The 16,379-nt window shown below is 34.6% G+C and overlaps 2 protein-coding genes across 7 annotated transcripts in view; one reads left to right on the top strand and one right to left on the bottom strand.

Moving 5' to 3' along the window:
• Positions 1 to 6,096, top strand: part of SGTB (small glutamine rich tetratricopeptide repeat co-chaperone beta) — a 48,134-nt gene extending 42,038 nt beyond the window's left edge. For both annotated transcript variants that reach the window (XM_067730817.1, XM_067730815.1), the window contains exons 9-11: positions 237 to 274; positions 1,232 to 1,315; positions 2,593 to 6,096. In XM_067730817.1, the coding sequence (XP_067586918.1) occupies positions 237 to 274; positions 1,232 to 1,315; positions 2,593 to 2,704 (234 nt within the window). In that variant the 3' untranslated portion in view covers positions 2,705 to 6,096. The remainder of the gene's footprint in view (positions 1 to 236; positions 275 to 1,231; positions 1,316 to 2,592) is intronic.
• Positions 5,944 to 16,379, bottom strand: part of TRAPPC13 (trafficking protein particle complex subunit 13) — a 35,250-nt gene continuing 24,814 nt past the window's right edge. For 2 of the 5 annotated variants that reach the window (XM_067730814.1, XM_067730810.1), the window contains exons 8-13: positions 14,742 to 14,759; positions 12,692 to 12,825; positions 11,000 to 11,198; positions 9,846 to 9,946; positions 7,509 to 7,659; positions 5,944 to 7,383 (exon numbers count right to left, since the gene is read on the bottom strand). In XM_067730814.1, coding sequence (XP_067586915.1) covers positions 7,276 to 7,383; positions 7,509 to 7,659; positions 9,846 to 9,946; positions 11,000 to 11,198; positions 12,692 to 12,825; positions 14,742 to 14,759 — 711 coding nt within the window. In that variant the 3' untranslated portion in view covers positions 5,944 to 7,275. The remainder of the gene's footprint in view (positions 7,384 to 7,508; positions 7,660 to 9,845; positions 9,947 to 10,999; positions 11,199 to 12,691; positions 12,826 to 14,741; positions 14,760 to 16,379) is intronic. The other 3 variants (XM_067730811.1, XM_067730812.1, XM_067730813.1) reach the window with 3 other exon arrangements.

The raw sequence follows: 16,379 nt of genomic DNA, 5'->3' as shown, positions 1-16,379 counted from the left end.
TTATAGTGTTTGTAATCTCTTTATCCTTGCGATGATGTATTTTTAATACCAATTTTTCTAGTACCTCCTCTTTTTACATTCCCACTCACTTTGTATAGCACACTAAAACTCTAAAAAATGTTAGTATATACACGGTTTAGCTTTCACTCCTCTGCTTAAAAAAAAGAAAGAAATCCTTGTTAAAGATCCCTAAATATTGACTGCCTTTAACAGGAGATGCCATTTTTCAATTCTAGGCAGCAAGTTTAATGCAGAATCCTCAAGTTCAACAGCTGTAAGTATATAGAAAGAGCATATTACGTTTCTCCCTTCCACTTGCCAGCCTCCTAATTTGAGCACAGTAGCTCCAAAATGATAAAACTGGCCCAAATGCCAGTCAGTTGGAACTTAAAGCCACACCCAATTGGCCTAACCTACACAATGTGGGTATATCTACCTGCTTTTCCTTGGCCGGTATCCTACTTGTTAAGAATATATGCCAATTCTTTTTAAGTGCTTTGACTCAGAAAAGAATAATAGACTATCAGTACTAGGGGTTATTTAGGTTTATGAGATTGGGTTTCCACTTGATATGCATAATGATTTTTGGGTTCTTATTGTGAAGGGTAGACAAAGATGCCAAAAACTGACTGACTCCACACAGAGTTGCCTTTTTTTTTTTTAAATTTAGTCTTGGCTGCGTTGGGTCTTCGTTGCTGTGCGCGGGCTTTCTCTAGTGGTGAGCAGGGGCTACTCTTCTTTCTGGTGCACAAGCTTCTCATTGTGGTGGCTTCTCTTGTCGCGGAGCACGGGTTCTAGGCACACGGGCTTCAGTAGTTGCAGCACGCGGGCTCAGTAGTTGCAGCCTGCGGGCCTTAGAGTGTACGGGCTTCAGTAGTTGTGGCACGTGGGCTCAGTAGTTGCAGTGCGTGGGCTCTAGGGTGTGCGGGCTTCAGTAGTTGTGGCTTGTGGGCTCTAGAGCACAGGCTCAGTAGTTGTGGTGCACGGGCTTAGATTATCCCTGGCATGTGAGATCTTCCCAGACCAGGGCTCAAACCAGTGTCTCCTGCATTGGCAGGCAGATTCTTAACCACTGTGCCACCAGGGAAGTCCTGCCTTTTAAAAAAAAATTAACATTCTAAAAATATCAATCAGTGAACCAATTTTTAAAAATATACTAATTTATTCCAGCAAAAAAAAAAAAAATATATATATATGCCAATTTGAGTGATATCTCTCTTGCCTACTCTAGAATGTCAGGAATGATGACAAATGCTATTGGGGGACCTGCTGCTGGAGTTGGGGGCCTAACTGACCTGTCTAGCCTCATCCAAGCGTAAGTATTATTTAAAATAGAAATAGTAAAAAAGTATTTTATATTTTACAGTTTGTCTCTAAGGTAAGGGGACCAAGGCTTTCTTTTTAAATTTTTATCTTTTATTGTTAGTATCAGTTACCTCATTAGTTATTAAATTTAAAAGTGGTTCATAAATTGAAATTTTCAGACTGAAGGGTAGGAATCCAGAAGATCTGGATCCAAGAAAAACTTTTTCAGCAGACTTGAATAGCTACTCAAGAATATATATGAATGTCAAATATTAACTTAAAGTAGGTATGAATTTAGGTACGCGTATATATTTAAAAATCATACATTGCATATATTAGTGTTCAGACAACTTAGGCAGCTGTTTTATTCAAACTCTGCAGTGCACTTCATTGCTAAGGGAACTCGTTTCATCTTCTCATTACTTGAACACATTACCTCCACCTCCATCCAAGTTGCATAAATTCTGTGCTTTTTGAGTCTGTGTGATGCTGTCACTGGAAATATTATATGAAGCAACAAGTATCATTTTCTGTTTGTGATCACAGCTGTGTAAACTCACTCGAAATATGGCATTTTTAGAGTGATCTTTAAGTGGCATGATTATAGTGACACCTAACACTTGCAGTTGGGAGGCACACACTCAGGAATTTGGATTAAATTTCTTTGCCTTTCCAAAAATCAGTTCTGTTGGGTGACTTCATGAGCACCCCAAAATGGGTGTGACACCTGTTGTATGAGAGACTAAGACTTGACTATAAGAACAAATACCCTGCATTATATTTGTGCACATACAATAAAAGCATACACTTTTCAGCCCTTTATTTATCTGTAGTTAAGCACTGGGTGGGGGGTGGATTTCACTCAATTCAGGAACTTTTTTTTTTGCGGTACGTGGGCCTCTCACGGTCGTGGCCTCTCCCATTGCGGAGCACAGGCTCTGGACGCGCAGGCTCAGCGGCCATGGCTCACGGGCCCAGCCGCTCCACGGCATGTGGGATCTTCCCGGATCAGGGCACGAACCCGCTCTCAACCACTGCGCCACCAGGGAAGCCCTAATAACTCACTTTTTAGCTTGGGTCTTTCATTTCTCATGAAGAACACTGCACTGTAGTAATACTATATGGAGGCACTAGTAAACTTGCAGATGCTAAAGTCATGAATCTAAAACTTGCTTTAAGAGAAAAAGTTCCCTTTGGGTAGTACCCACATCTTCTGCAGTTCTTTTTGCATTGGTATTGTGTGATTGGAAATTCCCTAATTCATATAACTTTGCCTCTTTACTACAGGGGACAGCAGTTTGCTCAGCAGATACAGCAGCAGAATCCTGAACTTATAGAGCAACTTAGAAATCACATCCGGAGCAGGTCATTCAGCAGCAGTACTGAAGAACATTCCTGACTTGACCAGGGGCCCTAGCCCAGAATGCAAATGGCGATGGCTCTGAAGTGTTTGCTGTAGATAGTGGCCAAAACAAAAACAAACCTAAAAAATAAATCTGTCTAGACAATAGGTTTATCACAAACAGACTTGAACATAACATGATTCCTTCGTAAACGAGTGATCATCAGTAACCTTGTTAAGTGCCAGTACAGCACTTAACTGGACAGGGTTCCATTTTCAAATCTTCATCATATTTGTATACTAGATTTAATAGAGTATATTTATTGAACAGTAAGGCTGTTTACTGGTGAATTCTCTAGCACCAAATTCCTGTAGGCAAACTTTTTGAAAGGGGAGACGACTAAGAGGAAAGGTTTCTCATGCTGATTTAGGGGAAATATACTTGCCACTGAGCAACATCTCTAGAGAGAAGAAATTCGTTACTGGGTTTAGCTTTGATAGTGCAATCAGTAATGAATAGATGATATGATATGGACCAGTACTATCTTTAATGCTGCTTGTTCTGTTGGGTGATGAAATCTTAAGAGTTGGTGGAAAGCAGTATTCAGTGTTGTTTAGAAAAGCAAAAAATAGATGCTGTGAATGTATAGAAAGTGAATGTAGGGTGCTCAGGTTTTTTGCTTAGTTCTTAACTAATCTTGCCTACAGTTTGGTATTGATAACATTAGCATGGCCACTTATGCTAAGTACATAATAAAATACATTTAGAAACCCTTAATGATACTGGTTAGGTCAGTTGTGTAACTATTCAGTTTAATTAGCACAATTTCCCCAGTGGTGACCTTACCATGGAAACTCTCAAATATATCTACATTTAAATAAACCAATGGCTTGGCCCTTAAGGATTTTCTAGGTGGCATTTAATTATGTGCCTGTAAACACTGATTTTTTTAAACTCGATAATTATTTGATGGGTTATAAAAAGCATCTATCACTATCACTGCTTGTTCATGTTAATCCTCTGCTATAATTTGGCTTGGCATGTCGCTTTTATGCTTATCCTTAATTTGATGTAGCTTAAACGTAACAGGGGACTTGAAATATTTTATTGAAATTAGAATACATATTAGTGGAGAGACGTGGCACTAAGTATTAGTGGAATGGCTTTAACTATAGTGATGGATGAGACTGTTCTAATTCCAACTGGAATTTCTTTGGTTTGTTATTATGAAATTGGTAAGGTTGGCGGACACATAAATTTCACAAGTGTTGTGAGAGAAAACTGAAATAGAAAGTAATATAAAATTAAATCAGTAATACCGATGATGATCAGGGCTTTACTATAACTGTTCTCCTCAAAAGGCTAATTACTTGGTATTTTGAAGTTTAAAAGCCAACTTTCCCTTTTTTTCCTTTGTGAGATTAGAACAGTGGTTCTATAATTTCACTGTAAGAGTCACCTGGGGATTTGTTAAAAATGCAGATTCAGGGGCACACTTTTCAATTTTTATTTAGTAGGTCCTGTAATGAGGTCTGGGAATCACCATTTCAAATAGCACACCAAGTGGTTCTGATGTAGGTCCAAAGGACTCTTAATTTAATGCAACACTAGATTAAAGATTTCTCTCTTTTAGGCCAGCAGACACCGAACTGCCTGGGTTCAGGCTACAAGGAAGAGCTACATGAACGTACAGTTCTGGTCAGAGCAGAGCGGGACTTAAATCTAAGCTAAGCCTTCTGAATTAAGTCTCCTATATTGCATCTAAATCAACTTAAATTTTCATGAAGTTAAATTCAGATCCTGGTGTTCAAATGTTACACAGAATAAAGTACTAACTAATCATAGGAAAGTGATGACTGTGAAAAAAAAAAGCAAAGTTGATCCTTAATTAAAAGTTAGTCACTCTTGGGAATTCCCTGGCGGTCCAGTGGTTAAGGCTCAGTGCTTTCACTGCTGAGGGCCCAGGTTCAAATCCCTGGTCAGGGTATTAAGATCCCACAAGCTGTGCGGCACAGCCAAAAAAACCCCCCAAAACACTCTTATCCAGTGTTGAGTAAGAAAAGGTTCCTAGCATAACTATCTTGAGCATATTAAAAATGCTTTCAAATAAGTAAAATTGGTAAGCCTCTAACTGACTAGGAAAATAGAGAAAATATGAATCAACAGTATCAGAAGTGAAAGAGGGGATATCACTGCTGACCCCGTAGACATTAAAAAGATTATTAGAAAATACTATGACCAACTTTACATCCATGTATTTAACAACTTAGATGAAACAGACAAATTCCTTGTAAGATGCAAACTACCAAAGCTCACTGAAGAAATAAAGATATCCTCCAGAAAAGAAAGATACAGGCCCAGTTTCAATGGTGAATTCTACCAAACACTTAATACCAATTCTACACAATCTCTTCCAGAAAACAGAAGAGGAAACACTTCCCAACTCATTTTATTTCACCATTACTTTGATACCAAAATTGAAGACATTATAAGAAAAAACAGTTTAAAACAAATGTTTTGATTTACTAATATCTGTAGTTAAGGTAGCCATTCTTTTTACATGAAGTAATGCGAATTGGTGTATTCCATTTCATCCTTCTAGTTTGTTTCTCTTCTAATATACCATCCATAAAAAATTAAACCTAGATAATCTGTCCACTTACCTGGATTTCCATTCTATTCAAGCCATTTTTGCTTTTTAAGTACTTTCATCACTTTGGAATTACTGCATTGCACGCTATTGCAAGAAGGTTTTGTGTAGCTGTATCGTGTTAGCTACTCTTAAAATGCTAAACAGTGCTCCAAAAGTTATTTTGCTTGTCTGAAACAAGAGAGCATTAAAGTAAATCTTTATATACATTCTACTTAGGAATAACTGACTTCCATTAACCACTTTTCATTATAGTAGCTGTAGCTGTTATGATGCTATGTAAAATTTACAATGTCCTTTTTACACAAATGACATTTCCACTTAATGTACCAAATTGTTTAGCTAATTTTTATAACATGGTTTAAACAGATCCTTTCTAAGATGACATTTTCTAACCTTTACTTAAAGAAGGAACATTATGTGTCTAGGTATTGCTTATAAAAGGAGTCTTTGTAATTTTAAGTCAAATTATATAGCAGATTCCAAGTGACCACTGTATGTTACTTTTAAAATTTGAAACAGAATGAAACAGAAGGTTCAGTCATGAGAAGATGCTTGAAAAGTTATCGCAGTACCCAGTGCAGTGGCTATAAAGTCTTATTTCATCATTTAATCAATTGTTCTCATTTTGGAGGAAACACAGACTTCAATTTTATACTGCTTGCACTTTATTTTGCACAGACATTTCATTGATTACCTCTCCAATTTAAGGGCAAATCTCATTCTGAATATAGCTTTCATTTTGGACCGAACAGTTTGTCATGGCAATAAATAATTAATGCATTTAAGAAAAAACAACTTTTGTATTTGACTTTATGCACTCTTTACATGTAAGCAATTATATATACATCCTTGAATTTCAACTTAGCAAAATAAGTTTTATTTAACAGTATTAGCTTTTGTTTTCAAAATACTGAAACTTTTATTACATTCATGTTGTAAAGTTGTTTATAGTCTTAACTTTCTCATTGTTTTGTATATGGCATAAGTAAATTAGTGTGATTACATGCAGAGATAGAAAGTTTTGTAATATTAATACATGATGTAGAGTTCAAAAGCAAATATCAGAAGCTGGAAATCCTTTAATCCTTATGAAAATAAGTGGCTTATTTTTCAATGGGGAAAAAAAAAACAGGACTTTTTTGGCTTAGAATTAGAAAATTATCAGACTTCTTAGTTAACAGAGTAATCAACAATTTAAGAAATAAAACCAATTCTGATCTGTTAGTAACTGAAACTTAGATGTGTGTGTTTGTATGTACACACAAACACAGATACCAATACGATAATTTTGAAAACAACTAGAAAAACTCATATTGTGTTAGCAAATACAAGATTACAGGAGGACCACCCCGGTTATTTTAAACTTTTTTTTATTGACTGATGGAAAAAACTGGGGTTAACTGAAATAGTTCTAAGTAAAATATTGTAAGAATTCTAAAACTTTAAGAAACAACTGTATCTTCTAGATTGAGATCAGCAAACTATGGCCCGCAGACCAAATCTGGCCAGCTGTCTGTTTTTGTAAACGCTGCTGTGCAATTTTTGCCTACTGGCTGCTTTTGCACTATAACAGCAGAGTTGAGCATTTTCAATAGAAACCACATGGACTGCAAGATCTAAAATACGTAGTATCTGGCCCTTTACATGAAAAGTTCACTGACCATTATTCAAGATACCTGCTAGGGACAAATGGCCTCAAATACAGAGCTTTTGGAGAACAAAGTCCAATGGTCATTTAAAATGAAACAAAATAGAATATGTGTGGAAAGTATACAAATGTTCATCTAGACTGTAACTCACAAGATAAAATCAGTAAATGGTTCTTTTCAAAACAAATATTTTAACTGTTTTACAGGAAAGAAATTTAAATAATATATACTTATTTTTACTGTTGACTTGATCATTTTACAAAAGTGACAAAAACACAGAAAGTTCTGGGAAACTCAATGACAAGCATAACATTGGAAATTTTCTTCAGCTTTCCACTTTAATGGCCGAAGATACCACGCAGACTTGTGCGATGTCATCATATTCATATGTTCTCTTTAAGAACGTGTCTGTTAGTCTTAAGCCGGAGACACTCTATTGAGAGAAACATATAGACCTAAGTTTTCATTCATTGGTAATGACCAGAGAAAGAATGGATATAATAAATGACTATGGATTAATAGCCCCCAAATACCGAAATTATTGAAAAGAGAGCATACTTGCAGTCCCTGTACTGAAGACAGTAGAGTGAGGGCAAGGCAGAGAGAGGAACTTGGATGGAGCTTTCCAAGCTGTCTTCCTGAAATGCCACACCAGTGGATAGAACTGGTATTGCACATTTCCAAAACGAGATCCATCGTCCTTTCACTGCTGGAGGAATCAGAAAAACAGGAATAAATCTTGTTCCTTTCACAAAGAGGTACTGCAATATTTCTTCCACTATTGTGGGTGAATTTCTTTTCTGGGTGTCCAACAGAAAACCAGGAACAAATGAAAAGCTATCATATTTTTATGTCACTTAAGGTAGAATCAGGAAAATGAAAGGAGATGGTGTCTTCTGGGATTTACAGTGACACTGAGACTAATCTGCCTGTCTGGGTGTAGGCTTTCTGGTTCTGTTATTGAACACTGGCTCCCTGGTGCTGATCTGTTAACAGTTTTGCCATTTCTCTGGAAGACGTCCAGACATCTGTGTCTAATCTTGTTGCTATGCATCCTTCCTATTTCTGTAGGGCACTCTACAGGAAAGAAAAAGATAAACTGAGTCTGGTCCAGTGCTTTTTCTATTTAATCTATGTTCCTTTACCATGCAGATAACATAGAAAATGGCAAGATTTGTAAGTAAAACTATTCAGATGTTCAATTAACACGAAAAGACGACCTCTGCTTATAATTGATACCACCAGTTCAACTTAAACTTAAGCTAAAAAAAAAACTTTTAATGAAAGTATGCACATTGTTTTTAAAACCAAAACCAAAACCAAAAGGCTCATAATGAAAACGGTCTGCTACTCTACCACCATTCATGACTTGCTTTCAACTCTTTAAAGCTATTTTTTTCTCCTTGGAGTTGGCTCCACATTTTAAATATTTAATTTTAAACTCAAACTTGATATTTAGACATGTTGATTTAATGATATTTAGCTTTTATATGTCTCCATCTCCCGCCCCCGCCAAATCTGAAATGTTCACTGTGTGCCACAGACCAGTTTAGGTGCAATGCATGAATTTTCTCGTTACGTTTCACAAAACTCCGGTAAGTGTATGTTGTGTGTATGTGTCTTTGTGTGTTGGGGGAAGTCGAAATCCCATTTTTATAGATGAGGAAACTGAATATCTAAGAAACAAGTGCTTTTTAGAAAACTTACTTGAATTGCCAAAAGGTAAAGTGAATACCCAAATAAACTTCTTTATTACAGCACTTTGTCATTTGGTCAATAACTGATTTGTTATAACTCAAAAATGCAAAACAAACCAAAAATCCAAAAGCACACCCTATATGCACAGGGTCTTTATCCTGTGTGTGTTGTCTACTGAGCTCCTATGATGTGGCAGGCACTGCATTTATAATGCTGGGTAAGACATGATCCCTTTTCTTGAATTATTCACAATTCAGTGAGGAAGAGACTAATGATTATAGCAATATATTAATACCACTAAAAAACTATATTACAATTTGCTATGACAGAGAAAAGGATGATTGTGCACGGGAGGGTCTAGGAAGCTTCACAGGGGAAGTAGGTATTTTTGTAATTCTGAAGGATGAATACTTCTTATCTCCCTAATATAAAGTTGTAAGGGATATAGAATTAAAAAGGATTATACATTTGGACTAAGGATAGGGATTCATCATTGCAATATTATCAAAATGCCCCAATTAATAATACATACCAAGTAGTAATACAAGTAGTAGAAAAGTGATAGGACTGGGATTTAATCCTAGGTTTTTCTGGCTTCAAAGCCCCGTGCTCTTTGCTTCGCAATAACTAGATTATACTCTATTATCAAAGCCCTGTTTTCCAATCTATGGTTATCCCCTATATTAAATTCATAACCACTTCTAACTTTCTTAATACTTAAGATACAGGTCAGGTATAAGTATGGCTCAGAAAAATCTATCTTATTACAGTAAATCTATAATGTATTATTCCATAAGAAACTGCTAGTTCATGTTTTAGTAATCTGAAGTGTGTAAATGAGGAAAAGAACATGGACTTTGAAGTCAAATACACCTGGTTTCAGATTCTGATCCCATCTTTTCTAGCTCTCTGAGAGTGAATAAGCCACATCCTCTGAATTGGCTTTCTCTTGCAAAGAATGTGAATAATTAATACCTACCTCATAGGTACGGAAACAAAATACAAAAAATGCCTAATACAGTAGGACCTCTAAAATATGTAATATACAGCTACCAGATGAAGAACTTTACAGTATTCAATGTCAACGTCAGAGAAGACTATACGGCAAGAGGAAACTTACAAGGAGGTAGCATATTTAAAAGATTTTAAAATTCAGGTAAGGAAGAAAGGACATCCATCCACAAATACTGGCATTACCTGCAGTTTGTTATTTTACAAGTAATATGAAAAGGTTCTTCTAGGTTTACAGTATCTGGGATTGCCTCCAAAGACAACCTAACATCTCCATAACCTGGAGCCTAAGAGAAAAAGCAATACAGTTAACATACATCTATTACAAAACCTTTCCATTTTAGTGAGGGTACCACAGTCATTCTAACTTCTTTTGCTGCTACTGCCTACAGCATAGCACTACAGACCCCGACTGTTTTTGTTATAATTACTCCATGTTTAGTAGAGTTAAAATGAATCTCACAGGTAAATAGTAAAGGAATTTCAGGGGGTCTGATCTTAAAGGGATACTTTCCAAAGATACTGTAGCTTATACATACGTAACTCTTCATAGGTAAAACAGGAAAAGGAAGGTCACTGAAATGATCCAAGAAGAAAATGTCTGTTCACAAGACACACTGGCAGGGACAGACAACAGAATCAACATGCCATGGCAGGATGATAGCTAATGGCTATATTTAAAAATAGGCCCAGTGATAATCTCTCTCTCTTTTTTTTTCAATTTTTACCTCAAACAGTAAAAGAAAAGTAAATTTTAGAATATATCACAGTAGGTGATATTCAGTATAAACAGATGATTCTGTAGTCTATTCTCACTAGCACAAGAAAAAGAAGGCTCGTAGCTTATCCATACTCTCGGAGTAGAAATTAGGTAAAATATCCAACCTATGTTTACAAGATAATTTGAGTGGGACTCACCTGAGTTTCAGATGACCCACATTTTAAATATCTTTAAAAAAGGTATGAACTGAATAGATAAATGTAGTATAAGTCCAAGAGTTCCAAGACATTGCAAGAAAAGAAAACTTTAATATAGTGGAAGTCAGATAACGGTGAGGACAAATTACCACAGGAGGAAACAATTGATATGCAGTTATTTTAATTTGGTAAAGTAAAAAACCATGTATAATGTATAAATTAACATTTGAAAATTTCCCATTCATATCAATACCAATTTTCTACCTAGATATTGGTGAAATTATTAGTCTTTTATTCTCCAGTAATATCAATGTCTTTTATAGTGCTCTGATTTTTAGTGACAGACCTGGGAAAATTTAAGTTGTTCTAACTATCTGCACACCACACACAAAAACCCCCATCAGTGTTTTTTCTAGACTCACCATTCTTTGAAGTTGGCTGGTCTGTAATCTTCCCCTTTCACCTAGATTTGTTTTCCATACTATATCCAACTTTCCAATTACCGTTACTCCCTTAATGATGCCTGCTTTTTCTGCAAACTCCTTCTTGGGTTTTAGGCAGTACAAGTACTGGCGTGTATCCATTGGCTGCAGATATGCTCTTGACCCAAATGTAGTTACACTGTAGGGTGGAGACAGAGATGGAAAAAATTCTCTAGAACCTTTTAGAAGAAAAACCATATCTGTGATTGTTCCTTTGGACAGGAACTGAATGATTTACCATCTAAAGATCCAGAATACAACAGGTCGGTGGTTTCAACACAATGAAAAGGACTTGTACTGAGAGGACTTATTTTTCTTTATTTTTTTCAGTTGATATGGAAAATCTTGAGATTCTTTATAATATAATGCAATATATTACCTGAAGCATTGGATATACATCGACTAACTGAAAAAAAGCAATAGAAATCAGAAACTTAAGTATCCTGTCTCTTCTCTAAAATTATGAAAGCAAATAGTTTAGAATAAAAAGAAACATACCATTCTAAACTAATGATTTTTCAAAATTAATTAAAGATCAGGAAAAGAGTGGAAAATTATTGTTTTCCTCTGTGGGAGTATGAGAGGCTATGAATTTTACTGTAAGACCCATAATAAGTAAAAGTAAATTTTTCATTCTTGATTATTAAAATCAGGTACTTTCTCCAGCTATTACCTTCTTATCCATATTAATATCAACCCTACATTTATTTATTCTTCTTTTTCTAAGTTACCTATAAAGATGTGTATTTCATTTTCATGAAAAATTAAATCATCTATTCCTATCCTCACTCCTTTTGATGTTAAGAGAATACTCCTTAAAACTCACTGCTTACTCTTACCCCTTCTAACTTCTCCATCATTTCTTACAATGCCTCAGTTTTATCATTTGCAGGATAAGGATGAAATGTTCCATATTTATCTCACTGAATTGTTATAAAAATTTAAAAGAATAAGTGCTTCAAGTACAAATGGCTAGGATCTTATTTTCATGTGAAGGGAGGGCTGAACAGGTGGACCATAGATTTTTAGGGCAGTGAAACTTTTATATCCTACAGTCAGGATGGCTACGTGTCACCACATTTGTCAAAACCCACAGAATGCACAACACAAAGAGTGAACCCTAATGTAAACTATGGACTTCAGTTGATAATAAGTATCAGTATTAGTTCATCGATTGTAAAAAATGTGCCACATTGGGGGGCTTCCCTGGGCGCAGGGGTTGAGAGTCCACCTGCTGATGCAGGGGACGCGGGTTTGTGCCGGTCCGGGAAGATCCCACATGCCGCGGAGCGTCTGGGCCTGTGAGCCATGGCAGCTGAGCCTGCGCGTCCGGAGCCTGTGCTCCGCAACGGGAGAGGCCACAACAGTGAGAGGCCCGTGTACCGCAAAAAAAGGAAAAAAAAAAAAAAAGTGCCACATTAAACAAGATGTAAATAACAGGGGATCCTGTAAGTGGGGAGGAGGGCATGTGGGAATGCTGTGCTTTCTGGTCAATTTTTCTGTGAATTTAAAACTTCTCTAATAAAATAATGTCTATCCCTTAAAAAAAATTTTAAACCACCCAAGAGTAACAATGTTAGAAAAGTTCATATCTTTCAAAATAAAAGCAAACACTTCATAATCCATATTTACCATTCTCCAGCTTGGTTGACTGAATTTAATTCTGCTACATTGTACATTATAGATGGCTCCAATGAAACTTTCTCCATAAACATGGGTGAGGTTGTAATGTTCTGAATCTGGGCTTCAAGAAATACTTCATCCGTCTGAAAATATGAAAGAAAAATCCACCAAAGTATGCTGGTGTTTAAAGTACTCTACCACCACAACAATATCTGATTTATATGAAGAAAAAACATTAACCACAAATGTGATTAGTTCATGCCTGCAAATCAAAGTTATCATAATTAATGCAAGAAAAGAAATTGTCCTCCTAACATAATTCACAGGGGCAAAGTCAAGTGTTAGTCAACTGGTAAGTTGTCAAACAATGGATGGGGGATAACTATAATATTTTTTGTATTGATATCCAAAAACGCTTAACTGGAATTTCATTTACATATATAAATATATATATAAATTTTCTAGTAAGTCATTAAAATGTGAAAATGCAATTTAGTATAATGAATTTACCTGTGCACCTATCATTTCAGAGATGTGTTAAGATAATTAGGTCTTTGTTATAATATTCCAGCATAATTTATTAATTTCAATTTTCATGTTACTTCAATTTAGATAGTACAGCAAATAATCTATTTTATAATCTTATAAGAATTTAACTTTTTAATTAAAGCATTTTTTAAGTAGTCATTAGTGATTTCTTGGTTCATTGAAAATGTATATTTAGAGCAAAAATATATGTAAATTATACTTGAAATCTTTAAGTTTTTAAATCAAACAAAAGGTATTTTGTGGTCTTAGTGAGTTAGTGAAAACTGGTGCTATACAGCAGTATTTCAGTCAATGGGTAACTTACATATGTACTTTTACATAATATTTTAAATTCCCTAATTATTTACATTAAACATTCTTCTTTTTATGCTATTTGGTTATTTTGGGGGGTATATATTGGAGGATAACAGAAAACTTGGCTCATTTTTGATAAAAACCTATACATAAAATGGTATACTAAGGATATTCTAGAATTATTTTATTCAGAAGTTTCATAGTAATATATATACAGAAATAAAGTAAACTATGACCAAAAATTTTTGGCACTTATGAGCTTTTTTAACACTAAATCCAGGAAAGTAGAAATCATTTGCAAAAATATAATGATGAAGTTATAATTTAATGTATTATTATCTAAAACAAAACAGATTCTTTAGTCCTTGGCACATGTGCTCTAATGAAAATAGAAATACGATTTATCAGTTTAAAAGAAGTACACATTCAAAGGCATTATTCTGTTACTTTTTCTCAAAAAAAAAATATCCCATCGATCCATTGCTTTCAAAAAAAAACCATAGACCCACATTTCAAATTTAAAAATGCAATTTCTGCATAAGTTTAGAAGAGCTTAGATAAAATGAAAGAAAAACAAGCTGCATAATGGAAAATTAAGCTAGTTTGAACAGTTAGCATGAAATAACTTGACATTTAAAAAATTAAGATAAGAATTCAGTGCTAAGGCAGTTGATGTTTTTATCATGTATATATTGTTATAAGCAAATGCTGCTTATATTAAATAGAAATTTGAAAATATGATTTTAGTCAACATGGGAAAATTTAATTTTCTTCTGTTTACTGTTGTCAAAGGGCCATCTTTACCTGACCCAGACTTAAAACTAAAACCACTGCTCATTTGAAGATGAATTTCAACTACACAGTTTACTCAAAGAATTGAAGTATAGTAGGATATTTTATATTAAGAGGTTGAAAATCTCGAGGCTATTTTAAACAAGGTTAACATGGCTCTTTTTAAAAATAGCTACAGGAAACACACTAAAAATAAGAATATAATTGTTTCAATATGCCAATTTAATCTTTGATGTATTTTTCCCCATAGCATAAGATGATCAATATAAAATGTACAAATTATATACATATTTTTGAAGTCACTAAGTATATCCACAACTAACTTTGTTTTTCCACTATGTTTTGTAAAGAGAGATTAATTAGGCAGAGTCAAAAAGTGGTAAGTAAGAAAAGCATATAAATTTATAATAAAAAATCAAATTACCACAGAACTGAGGTCACTCTAATGGAAAAATAAAAAAGAAAAATTAGAAAAATCAGATTAAATGTTAAAGAAAAAGAATAACTAACTTTAAAATAAAATGCATTTCTGCATTTTTTTTAATTTACTAAACAAGACAGCATTAGTAAAACAAGGAAGTAAACAGAAAGTAATACAAAGAAATATGACAAATCATTCTTCTAAAAAGGTGAAACTGCTAAGGTTAAATGAACAGAGAAGAACACTATAGGTGAATACTTAAACAGGAGCAAATATTCAAGGGCATATCTTGGGGGAGAGAGGTATATTCCATGCCTTTCTAGTTCTATAAATTCTTTACTCACTTTGTAACTTCTTCATAGATTACTTAGGTTGGGTATATACTATCTGCCACATTCAGAATAGATATACGCTGTATAGCTTTTCTTAAATTTATCTAATAATGGAATCATTTTTTCAAGGAGGATCTTGGGTGATTACAGTTCCACTGATCACACTTCAGGGAATGCTGGGCGAGACCACTTCAGACAACTGAGAGTTAACAGATTTCACAGTTTGTCTTTTTTTCACATATATATTGCTAAAGCTACTTATTTACCAAGGGCCATCTCAAATGTCAGCTCTTTCATCAAACACATAGCTGGAAATCTTTTTCACCTATGTTCCCAGACAATAAGTACACTTATGATCGGGGTGGGCGGGGATGCTTACACTGTATTTATGTCATGTCAGTCTCCTTCACTAGATCTAAGTACCGTGAGGACTGGGAAGATGTTCAGTTTATATTTATTTCTCTTCAGTATCTGGCATGGAGCTGTGACCAAAGGTTTGACACCTAGCTTCTAATGTCACCAATTTTTTTTTTTTTTACAAGGCTTTCTTATATTAGAAGACTACAACAAAGTTTCTCACAAAACTTGTTTTCCTTTAGGTGATTCACACAGTATTAGAATTTTTAGAAGCAGCATAAAAAACATGTTTGAGACAAATGTGGGGCTAATAACAGTTGTTGTGTAAGGACTATGGCATAGTGTAATAAAAATAAACTACTGATATCAGTGTGGTTAACTAACTCCTACAATTTACCTGAATTTCCTGGATGGAGTCCATAGAATCTGCTTCATGTTACAGGCAGAACAGTATCTGTTTGCCTAATAGGTAATACCAAATATCTTAGAGAGATCCTAAATGCTATTTGTTCACTCCTCATTTTTAAAAAAATGTCTATTTTCAAAAGTTCAGAATTTTACTAAAATTTTTTAGCTGAAGTTTGTTGGCAAAGTTTAGACTAAAAATTATGTCTATACTTAATGTTAACTGAAAAAGCAAACAAAATTGTTACTATGATTATAAAAACAGAATATTATATATAAATGAGTAAAGACTGAAAGAGAACATGGGTTAATGAAGAACCAATTACTTTTTAGTGTGGTGGACTTTGGGTTTTTTCCTTTCTTTTGGGGGAGTATATTACTTTTATGTTATTTATGGAATAACTAGCAATTTAAAAAACAACTTGCAACTCACTCTGAATATTGGTGTGATAAAACTACTTGACAAGTATCTTAATGTACCACCATACTTCAACAAAGAAAATCTGAAATAGTTTAATATGTGCCTTCCTATATGTGCCTTTAAACA

Source organism: Pseudorca crassidens, chromosome 3, assembly GCF_039906515.1.
Source record: "Pseudorca crassidens isolate mPseCra1 chromosome 3, mPseCra1.hap1, whole genome shotgun sequence".
NCBI classification, from domain to species: domain Eukaryota; kingdom Metazoa; phylum Chordata; class Mammalia; order Artiodactyla; family Delphinidae; genus Pseudorca; species Pseudorca crassidens.
The sequence above is the reverse complement of the archived record's forward strand: the minus strand, read 5'-3'. Positions and strand labels throughout refer to the sequence as shown.